The sequence below is a fragment of the Sebastes fasciatus genome, chromosome 9 (genome assembly GCF_043250625.1).
Source record: "Sebastes fasciatus isolate fSebFas1 chromosome 9, fSebFas1.pri, whole genome shotgun sequence".
Lineage (NCBI taxonomy): Eukaryota > Metazoa > Chordata > Actinopteri > Perciformes > Sebastidae > Sebastes > Sebastes fasciatus.
In genome coordinates, this window is record NC_133803.1 from 871,730 (window position 1) to 883,891 (window position 12,162).

The window sequence follows — 12,162 nt, forward strand, 5'->3', positions numbered from 1 at the left end:
GTGCCATATTTACCTGAAGGCTACATAGAGCTGATTATTCCTCTTCTAATAGTTTTCATTGTATATGCAGTTATAATTATTTTGATTCTACATGTGTATTATTCTTCTGGTAGATAGACAAACATTTCTAACTATTTTGTGCATTGTATCATGGGAGCAGCAGAAAGAAGAAATTAATCGAAACAACTAACGTATTTTGAATCAGTATATATAACAATTATCAACACTGACATCCACAATAAGTGGTATATCAACTGTCACAGTGAGTCTGGCCAAAATCTACAAGGGCCAATCAGATGAGTCCTGAAGCCCCAAACGGTATCTTCAGTATTCGGTATTCGGTATTCGGCATCCGGCATCCGGCATCCGGTATCCGGTATCCGGCATTCGGCATCCGGTATCCGGTATTCGGTATCCGGTATTCGGTATCCGGTATCCGGTATTCAGTATTCAGTATTCGGTATTCAGTATTTGGTACAGAAAGTGCTGAAGTTAATGTATGTAAAGGAAGTGACAGGGCTGCACAATTGATCAAATTTGAATTGCGATCATGATTTTGGCTTCCCACAATGAAATGATCATGATCGACAGTGATATTGACGTTTAAAATGCTCCGCTCATAGAAAAACTCCACTGAATATCAAACTAGAATGGCACTCGGAGAGCGCAGACCTCAGCCAAGGTGCGTGACTTTAAAACCAGATCCCAGCGTCAAGCTGGCGGTACCGTGAGGTGGTCGGCTTGTTATTAACACGGTGTGTTTCCATGTAATGTATCGGCGGATGCCTCTCTCATTCAGCAGCCTTGTTATGTCTGTATAACGTTACACTACGTTGTCTCTCATCCCGTCATCTACCGCTTTGTTCTTTCTCACCGCGGACGGACAGCAGCTCCACACACACATCCACACACGTATCTCTCTGCTCTCAGAAGGAGGTGGGGTCACGCATCATCAACGGGTCATCAGTTACACTGCGCATGTGTCTTCATGCTCAGGCTGATCGGAATCCTTAAAAAAATTCCTGAATCCTGCTAACAGACAGAAAGACAGACAGACAGACAGACAGACAGACAGACAGCGCCGACAAACCAACGCTGGTGAAAAGATAACCTCCTTCCTCGGCCTTTGGCCTTGGGGGAGGTAATTAAGCACTTCCTAATCTAACAGCCACCCACCAGGGGACGATCCAGATGTTTTGGCTTCACTTTTGTGGAGCTGTCATCGTGCCACATCATGACGCCACCTTGTGCAGACAGTGTGTGAAAAACGTTCTTGAATGGTGGCGGTTCAGAGTAGAAGAGAGAAAGAGAGACAACAGAGAAAGACGGGCTAAACTAAACTCAGATGTCTCAGTGTTAGTCCCTCGGAACCGATCATCATCCGTTGTTTGGAGGTATTTTGGATTTAGGACAAGTGATGTTAAACAAGAACAAATAATATACAAAGATTGCACAAGACTCTACGTCTGGTTGGTGCCAACACCAAAATTGTAAAAATGTGCTGGTCACATCCACATGCAACTGAGCCAGGAGTTTAGACTTGGGTTTATGTCCTGTTTATAGCTTTCAGTGTCATACTGTGTGTAAATTCATGCTGACATAGTCTTCAAAATTTATGGTGACAAGGAAGTTTTGAAATTGTGAAAGTTTTGCCTCATGGTGACATATTGTTTTATGTATAATGAATGAAAAGTCTGCATTAATTTAAGAAAGGTATTATTGAACTAATGAACCTTATGTAGTGTATATTACCTGTCTTCTCACATTGTAATGAAGTTGTTGAACATGAATGAAACGTGTTGGTTTGGCGTACAGTCGGACAGTGTGCTACAATCTTACCTCGCCCACAGACTGTGTGGGGGGAACAGGGCCTGGGCCAGAACACACTGGTACAGGTATAGACACAACATGTGACCAGCGGTGAAGAAGCCCACCATCACACACAGTGCATTGAAACCCAGGTGACTGATGGGAAGGTGGCACGCCCACCACGTGCACACGCCGATGAAAAGCAGGAAGTAGATGGCTGAGAAGGCAGAGGGCAGTGTGATGCCTGGGGGGGGAACGGAGGAGAGGTCAGAGACACAGACAGAGACTCATATAAACTGCTGGAGCTTCCTTGTGTTTGATTGTAATGGACAGAAAGGAAGAAGACTCCATTCACACTGCCTTATTAAAGATCTCAGGCAGATTTTGATCATTTTAAGAAACAGTCCAATATTTTGAGATAAATGTACGTTTCCTCTTTGCCATACAAAATGCAAAGTCAGATCTCAACTTCATATTTGTGCATCCAGCACAGCCATGCTGTATGTTTGTGACCTGTTTTGCCCACAGGCTCAGTCTGCGTTGGTTCAGGAGGCTCACTGAACCCCTACAAATGCATCTATATTATTCATAATAATGCAGAACTAATCATTTATTGTCATGATAAATAATATCAACCTTCTTGTGTCTTCACATTGACAGAATAAGAAACCAACAAGATAAGAAGATAGATTTGTGCTCTTTTTATTTACTTATAGCCTGATAACATCAGACACTCTCTGTCCACACAAATATTCTGTTACGTCATGTAAACAAACCACGGACCATCAGCTGTGAGCTCCTGATCAGACTGGAGACGGAACCACTTAAAAGATGGTGAGTAGTACTTGCCAACTTCCGACGTTTAAGTGTACTTTAAACAGAAAACACAGGTTTTATACTGCCATATTTACTGAAAATGACAAACTAAGCAGCCAACAGTAGCCTCAGTAAACTATCAGGTGATCTCCCTCCAGCCAGCTGCCTCCTTATTGAGGTGTTTGTAGTAACATGAGGAGGTGTTGTATAGATACCTCCTCATTTCAACTTCACCAATCAGCCGTTCCTCGTCCGTTTCAGCAATTTCAAAGCGAGCGACAGGAATAAATAGAAACAAAAGTTCAGCTCAAAACGGCGTCGTGCTGCAGAGCTTCGTTGCTTGTGGCCAGTTAGTTCATTCCCATAGAAAAGAATGCAATGAAACTGATTTTGTCGCTGTCGCTCACTCCAGTTGCATTCTGTTTGGAGGGTGTAGTACATATTACTGACCGCCAGAGGCAGGGCTTTAGTACGGAATTAATACATCTCGCGTACACGCAGGTCGAGTGCCGCAGAGCGCCCTGGCGCCTTTCTGGCAGGAGAGACCTCTTGTCTTAGCTGGGGGGTCGGATTTCCCGACTCATTCCCGACCCCTGCCGCCTTCAGCTGTGGGTTTGACCGCTGGAGGACCCGACCCGCTGCTGAGTGATTGCATAGAGCCTGTCAGAAAGACTATCCTGAATGCCAGAACACCGTCTACCCATCTGCAGTACGAGAGAATGTGGAAGCAGTTCGAAACCAAGACCAGAACATTGCTCTGTGCCTACTATCCTTGAGTTTCTGCAGTCCCTCCTGGACAGTGGCCAGTCTCCCTCTACCCTGAAGGTGTGTGTGGCTGCTATTTCACCACAACATGAAAGGGTTGATAATAACACAGTGGGGAGCAACAGGCTGGTGTCCCTCTTCTTAAAACGGGCTCTGAGGTTGTGTCGCCCTAGCCACCAAGGGTTCCTGCATGGGACCTGCCCCTGGTGGTGGACACCCTAAGCTTACCTCCCTTTGAACCCTTGGTACAGAGCTGAGGTGGCTGTCGGCCAGAACTGCATTTCTCCTTGCCATCACTTCGGCAAAATATCTAGGTGAGCTACATGCCTTGTCTGTGAGCGATTCATATTTGAGGTTGAACTCAGATGGCTCAGGTGTTACCTTGTGGCCGAATACAGCGCTCCTCCCTAAGGTGCTGGGACGCTCGCATCTCAATCAGCCTATCCGGCTTGTGCAGTGTGACCCCTCATTAGGGGGAGGGGAAGTCAAGACTGTTGTGCTTGGTGCAGGCCCTTGGAGTGTAGAAGCCACCACATGCATACGACGGTCGGAACAACTCTTTGTTAAGTTGGTCCTAAGAAGGGCTGTGCTCTTTCGAAACAGCGCCTGTCCCACTGGATCGTGGTCATTTCCTATACAAGCAGGGCGAACGACCATTCTGGATCGTGGTCATTTCCTATACATGCAAGGCGAAGGACCATTCTTGATCGTGGTCATTTCCTATACATGCAGGGCGAAGGACCATTCTCTGCCATCCAGAGTGAAGTGCTACTCTACCAGGAGTGTCTCCCCGTCTTGGGGCGACCCTGAGACGGGTTCTCTTGGAAGACATATGTGCGATGGCCTCATTCTCCAGATACCATAGTGTGAATGTGACCACCCCCCATCCATTGGGCGTGGTCCTTTTGCCGAGTTTCTCTGCTTCATCTTTATGACGTAGGTACTCAGGATTTCTCATGACTCTGTTGTTATAAGTCATCCGGTGTAAAAGCACTGCCTCTGCCAGTCAGTAAGAATGAAACAGAACAAGAGTTACGGATGTAACTACGGTTCTATGAATCCGGGATGAATGGCAGTGTTCTGAGGGTGCTTTCGGCCCGGACCCGAGTACACTTGTCCCCAAAGTCCAGTTCGTTTGATTAGTGTGAACGCTCCGTACCGTGCTGGCCACGGTTCGTCGATGCGTGCCCGAGTCCACTTGAAAAGGTGCAACATATTTTTCCCTCAAACTCGGTGAAATAAGAGATTGTTTCAACTAAATCAGAATTGGTGATTGTTGGAAAGACTAAAGACGACGGTTTTAATTAGTTAATTAGTTTTATTTAGCTTCTGTCCAGTTTGAATGAAGTGTTTTACGATGCTCCGCCACTAGAACAGCTGATCTCAACATAAACAAATACACCAGGATGATAACGCAGGTGTACTCGGGTACGGAACAACTTTACTAATGTGAAAGCAGAGCAGAGACGGGGGTGGGGGGGCAATCGTACTTGGGCACGGTACAGATTAATCGTACCTCATATGAAAACGCCCTTAGTCACTCGGAATCTCATGAACCTGCGAGAATCTTGTGGATGACACTGGAACTTCTACCCAGCCGGTGTCATCCAGGGTCACACATCACATGACTTAGTTGATATAAATAAAATACTCGACCTGCATGTGCGCGAGACAGAAGATATTCAATGTTAAAGCACTGCCTTTGGCGGTCATCCAGGATTCATAGAACTGTAGTTACATCTGTAATACTCGATCTGAGTACTGTTAGATGTCCTAACTCAAACTAATTAGAGGTGACATATCATCAGAAAACTTCTCCTTCAGTAGGATAGCACAGAGAGAGTCAGTGACACATTCTCTGGGTGTTTATGCAGCATGGTGGTCAATGAACACCTGTCTCTGGACAGGAATCACTTTTTAAATGATGAATGAAGACAGCCTGACAAAATAAATCTGATCAGAAGTTTTAAATTGAGCACCAAATACCAATGTCTGGACCGTGCTCATTTTTTTTCAGCTTCTTCTTTTTCTTCATATGTTGTGAAATAATGTGGAAACGTTATGACATAGATCCTACCAGCCAAAGCCAGCAGGCTGATGGACAGGATTCTCCCCAGGTCCCGGAGAACTTTCCGGGCTGTGGCCTTCAGACACTCAGCCACCTGCTTGGCTCTGGTTGCTGTGGAAACCTCCTCGTCAGGGTCAACGGGTAATGACCTTTCTTCTTCATCTTCATCTCTTGATGCCTCTTCCTCCTCCTCATCCTCCTCCTCATCATCTGTGTTTTCTGTTGGATCATCTTCAAGCTATAGTGGAAAAGGGACAAAATTAAAATTACAGTTGTTAAAGTAAATTATGCAGGTTCAGTTACAGACACAAGAATGTATCTCCATGTAGGTCAGGTTGTATTTATGAAACATCTTAGAGCTAATACTACCTCCTAACTAGGAACAACTCTTACGACTGAGTCAGTCTATTCATGAAAACCTGTCATTAGGTTATGGGGGTAGATTTGTCTCAATAGTGTGAACAGATCCGCAAGACGCCTGTAAATGTGTCATCTGTAAACTTAACCTATGGAAGCTGCAATCTTATTTCCATATATATGTATTTTGCATATACAGTTCCCTTGCAATATTTTTATTTAATGCTGTTATCTCAAGATCTCGAGGTAATTATCTTGTTATCTCAAGAAATCAAGCTTTGTTGTCTCGAGATAACGAGATAATTAATGATTGCTAGGAATTCAGGCTGGACGTCGGAAGGGACGAGCGACTGGGATTCAGGCTGGTCACTAGTGGGCCGGAATGAATGCTGTGAAGCAAAGAATGCTTCACCTGCTGGGTCCATGTTTGGCGAGTTCGTACTGTCATATCTCATGAAATGCAGGACTGGACAGAGAGACACACCCAAAAGGACTGGATGCATGAACACACCTAAAATATACATGGAGTGGTCCACCAGTAGTATCCACACTTCTTCACTCATTTACATTTCTGCTTCTTTATTTCAGGATACCTGCATCCTGTCCCTGCATGTGTGCAACATTTTGAGTTGTTATATGAATCTGAATTTTTGGTTTCACCTCTGCAGGAGGGCCCCTGCTCCCATACACACCACTTATACTGCAGTATATGTCTTGTTTCAGCCCAGGATTGTAATGGTACATACAGACACAGATTGTACCACTTGTCTTCACTGCACTCTTCAACATTAAAGATTACAGATACAATACTCAGGCTATCAAGTTCCATCACATAAATACAACACAGGTCTGACTACTAATTGTGCTGTGAGTAGTCTAATATCCCTGTACACACAGTACACACAGTACACACAGTACACACAGTACACACAGTACACACAGTACTAGCAAACCACTCAGTCATGATATGCAGTAACAGGTGTTTCTTATTACTGAGACAGGAATATCTCAGGAACTAATCCGCCTACAAAATATGACTTCACTGCTGTGTAAAAATATCCAGTCAGACAAAGGTGAGTAGTCGGCTCGGGGAAACCTCTGAATTATGAAATATAATAAATCATTCAAGAGAGAATCCCAACAAGAAATGTCCAAGTGTTCATCTCATTTCACTGTTTATCATATCAACATGAAAAACTGGAATATGTATTCACTCAGATTCCATCGTCTGACCTACATCTCTGTACTGTTTGTTTAGGCGGTTGCCCTGGAGACGGAGACCCACAACGCCACCCTCCACAGCACCCGAGACATGGAACAACTGGCGAGTCCCCAGAGCCCTACCAAGGAGCTCCTGAATATCTCCCCCCTCCTCACCCCAGACCCCCACCCAGCGTCCGACTGCCACCTCCATACCCACCCCACCCTGGAGCCCCACTCACATCCCCATGCCCAGCCCACCATGGACCCCCACATCCATGCCCACCTCCCTTAGGCCCCTCAGTAGTGCCAATGGGCATGGCAGGACCACCACAAACATGGCAGCAAGACCTCCGTTCAGCACCACCATCACAGCTAAATGAGAGAAGCTATGCTGAAGCCCTCACTGGAGCTACAGGCTCCTGTGACATGATGGACATCAGACAGATGCTCATCCTCATCTACATTCACTAAACAACGTACTGACCAACTAATCCAAGAGTCTTCAGTGGATGGACTACATGATACAGTCAACTTCAAGGCCGTCTTAACTCAACAGAAGCATCAAATCTGACTGATTGTCAGCTCTCAGGACACGATGGGTAAGCTCTGTATTGAGTTAATGACATCGTCATGGAATAATGCCCTGATCACTACTGTCATTTTTTATTTTTGCCATTTGATTCAGTGCTCAGACATAAAAAACAAAGTTCCTGTTTTTGGGCTTCAGCTCGCCGGTCATCACCATCATCCCAGACATCCTCCGCTCCAAACTCACCCAGCTCACTGTCCCAGCCTCCACCTGACAGCAGGTGAGGCTGGGGAAAATCCCATCCAGTACCCGGACCACCATTCCTGCGCCAGCTCAGGAAGTTCAACCTGCCTCAGGAGCTGCTGATCCAGTTGTAAACTGCAATGATCCATCACTGTGTGGTTCGGGTCGGCCACCGAACAGGACAGGAACGGACTAAAACGGACAGTCAGGACTGCAGAGAACATCACTGGTGGCAGCCTGCCCTCCATCCAGGACTTCTACACCTCCAGAGTCAGGAAGCATCACTGCAGACCCTCCCCACCCTGAATCTTCCCCCCTCTGGGAGGCGCTACAGAGCACTGTACGCCAACACAACCAGACACAACAACAGTTTCTATCCGCCGACTGTCACTCCGATCAACACATCAGTCATATAGTGTCAATATATTTTACCAGTAAATGATATATTTCATAGTGTAAATACTCACTGTTTTTTAACATGTTAATATCATCACAACCAATATGAATATAAATATCGCTGTATTGCTTCGGGTCGGGGTCCACCAGCATCGCCCTGTCGGGGATTCTTTCACAACAATGACTGGCTCGCTGTATATTATCCCTTACACATTAAACATTCCAGCATCCTTTGCATTATTGTATGACTGTTTTATATACAGAGAGACTTTATAGTAGACACATGTTTAGATCTAACTTGTTCAGCTTTATTGTTCCTATTTCTAGCCGTATGTCTATTTCTGTGCATTCTTTTTTTCTCTGTTCATACTTACTTAGCCATTAAAGCTGATTCTGAGTCTGATTTGTCCCAAGAATCAATGCCCACCCTTTCCCACTAAAGACTAAAGCCAGATGTTGGTGGGCTGCTGAGCCACTTCTAGAAGCTTGTCGTAAGGTAGCACAATAAGGAAAGTGTTCATATAATTCAGTATAATATAGTAGTCTACTGTTAGGGGCAAACCTGCTTCATGAAACCAGACTGAAGTGAATGAGGCTTTCTAATCATATACCTGATAATCCAGTTAACTTGCTTTATTACACGGCTGTGTTGAATACTCGATTCTGATTGGTCAATCATGGTGTTCGGTCTGTAATTTCTCTATAACAAACCGTTGCTATGTATAACAAACCGTTGCTATGGACCCAGCTCTAATGTTGGACTCTGGAGGACCGTTTTTGTGTCAAATTTTTTATTTATTCAGTAAGTAGCCGTGTAATAAGTGGGATAATGTACAGCTAGCGGTCATTGTTGTGAAAGAATCCCCTTCACGTTCGTGCAGCATCGCCCTGTTGGGGATTCTTTCTCAACAATGACCGGCTCGCTGTTCCCTTGCCGCAAAACAGCACCTCCACATAATGAATCAAACACTGTGTCATCACAGTGACCTGTTCAGCCATACTGTATCTCTGGCAAACACACACACAACTCACCGATGTAATGTTGGCAGCAGCCACCATCTCTCTGTTCCTGACCAATCGGCTGCAGAGGACGATTGTTACCAAGGCAACTATACACACACCCAGGTCAGGACACAGGAGGCGTAACACACTCCAAGGATCATCCAGAGGAAGCCTGTGAGACACACACAAGGGAGGACAAAGATCCCATTTACACCAACACATGCATTTAGATGCAAATGAAAATCTCATATTCTGATATTTCCTCAAATATTCGACACAAATTAAATGAATCTGCTTGTGCCTTTTGTCTTATACTACTTAAAATATGAGGGCGTATCAAATTCGCACCACATGAGACTGCTGTCTGCATTATAAGCGTTCTCTTATTTTTATCAAAACCCTTTCCCCAATCAGTAACTGGTGCTCCACTCGTTACGTACCTGGACAGTCCTATATGCCTTGTTATGGTGTCCCATTGTGAACAGTTATCCCCTATGGCGATGTTGAGAGGAGGATATGTGTATAGGACTGTCTGGAAGCAGATATGGGCCAGTACGAACAGTAGACTCGTACAGAATACTGCTCTGATGAACCGACCTGTGTGACCTGGAAGACAAAGAGACAAGAGAGACAGAGGATGGAGGTCAAACCTGAGTTCAATGTACAGTCAAATACATCACAATAAATAATAATACAGAGTAAAATACACCCAATGTGCAGACTCAATCCAACAATGAATGTATCTACTAACCAGTAAGCCTATATTGTGTGTATCCAAGCCCTGATAGATATTATTCCTCTGAGTCATATATATATAGAGTGACGTTGTTCCCACACTCAATCCAACACACACTGCTCCAGACACTAGAGCATCACACTGTATGTGGATTAATAGACATTATAATACTAATAATGTAATGATGTGGTAGCAGAATGTTTACTTGTTGTATGCTGTCATTGTTTTAAGTATGGTACGGTATTAACTTCATGTGACAGCCAGAAAAACAACGGTGCATTGAGGAAGTAGAGAAGAAGAAAAAGTGGGCGGTCCTGTACCCCAAGAGCCAATCAAAGCAGAGCCGCTGATGTAATTGGACCTGTCTCATCTGGCCAGTAGTTGTGGGCAGGGTCTGAAATTAGCACCCGCCACCCGCCAAATGCGGGTAAATTATTGGCAGTGGTGGGTAAAATCATCAGGACATCCGCCACTTTGGCGGGCAGAGAAAACGCTAGTGATGGAATAGAAAACAGCTGTGCGCACTTTCTTGGCATCTCATGCTTCCATGACTATCAATTCCTCTTATTGATGCCCCGACAGTTACGCTGCACAATGACGCATACGCACGCTGTGTCATGTTTCAGTTTGTTTTGGACCGGAGGCACGGCGGAGAGAAAAAAAAGTGCTCAACAGCGTGGCGCTACTAAACCTGAGGGGGTGCACCCTATTTTGACCTGATAAAGCGACACTGTGAACAACCAGCTGTGTTTAAATCAACAGAAGGAGAGTTAGTAACATTAGCTGTTAGCAGCCGTTAGCAGCACAGTCCTGACTGGATAAATACCGGAGATACGAACGTTAACGGAGGTGCCATTGAGTTATTATTATGAGGCGTTCAAAGTCGGCTCAGGAAAAAGGACTATTGGGTGAAGGTAAATTAAGAATTTTTTATCATGATGTGTTCAAATGTAATCTCGTAAAATGTAGTTTTTGGTGAGAAACTTGAATAAATCCAGTTGTTAGGAGATGATTTCACATCAAATTGATAATAGAGAGAGAATTATGACCTGTTTAACTTCATAACAACTTACCAAGATTTTTTTTAATCAAGCAAATATTTAAATAATCATAATCATTTGAATTGTGCGTTTTTATACAAATAACCATTATAGATGACAATAACAAAGTACAGTACTGTGTACACTACCCTCCATTCCAACACTGTAATTTACCGTGGATATAATGTTTTTTTATGTTAAATATATCAAACATTGAATGACATCGGATCTAAAATGTTATTCCTTTATTTAGCGCAGAGATTTCAAAAGTGGCAGATCTAATTTCCGAGTAGCAGAAAAAGAAAATACTGACCTGCCACAGGGGCAGGAAGTGAAGAAAGTTGATTTCAGAACCGGGTTGGGGGGATGTGTTTCTGTGAAGAGTACTGGACAGGTGTCAGCCCTACAGTCACTACAGCAGTCAGCTACAGTACGTCAGAGCTGCATCCTCTGTCCTGGTTAATCTAAGGTATCACACATTAATGAGTCCACTGGGAATGGTAAACGTCATGTCAAGCTCCCACTTGACAAACTTCCACTCATTACACATAAATGACATACAGTGGTGTGGGGATACAGCAGTGGGTTTTGTAGGGCAAGGTGTGGAGTAGTGTGATCCACAATAGAGTTGTGACATGTTGTTATTATATATCCACAGTGAAGAGGCCTTCAGCAGCCCCATAAATATAAGAGGTTGTGTCCAGTTAATTCTGCCCCACTGTGGCAGCTGTGGTATGGAAATAAACGCAGCAGGCTTAACTATTACATCTGCTACAAGCTGTCACTTAGAAAACACTTTCAGACATGTAGGATACACCAGTCACGGGAGTATAAAACTAAGCCTAAGTAGGCTGAGTATACGTAGTTAAATGGTTTCTTGTTATTGTGTTTATTGTGGCCAGTCCCTGCTGTGTTGTGCTGCAGCCTGTAGACAAAGTTAATTCCAGTAAAAGTCCAAGACTTGTGGCTGTGTTTTAGTTGTTAAAACAAGGCAAAAGTGAGCATGGCTCACATCCCCCCGCTCACTGCTTGACCCCTACTGAAGTAGGGCCAAATGTTTTGCCCTTTTGGAAGTAATGGAATTAGTCTATTGAGCACAATCTAGCTTGTTATTAGCTCACCTTCCTCAAGTAAGGTTGGGTTACCCAAAAGGTTGGCCTTTTGGGTAACCCCCAAAAGGCACAACTAGACCACCGGA

At 44.4% G+C, this 12,162-nt stretch overlaps 1 protein-coding gene across 3 annotated transcripts in view; it reads right to left on the reverse strand.

Moving 5' to 3' along the window:
* Positions 1–12,162, reverse strand: part of piezo1 (piezo type mechanosensitive ion channel component 1 (Er blood group)) — a 172,776-nt gene that overhangs the window by 111,636 nt on the left and 48,978 nt on the right. For all 3 annotated transcript variants that reach the window (XM_074645453.1, XM_074645454.1, XM_074645452.1), the window contains exons 3-6: positions 9,629–9,794; positions 9,219–9,360; positions 5,468–5,696; positions 1,840–2,053 (exon numbers count right to left, since the gene is read on the reverse strand). In XM_074645453.1, the coding sequence (XP_074501554.1) occupies positions 1,840–2,053; positions 5,468–5,696; positions 9,219–9,360; positions 9,629–9,794 (751 nt within the window). The remainder of the gene's footprint in view (positions 1–1,839; positions 2,054–5,467; positions 5,697–9,218; positions 9,361–9,628; positions 9,795–12,162) is intronic.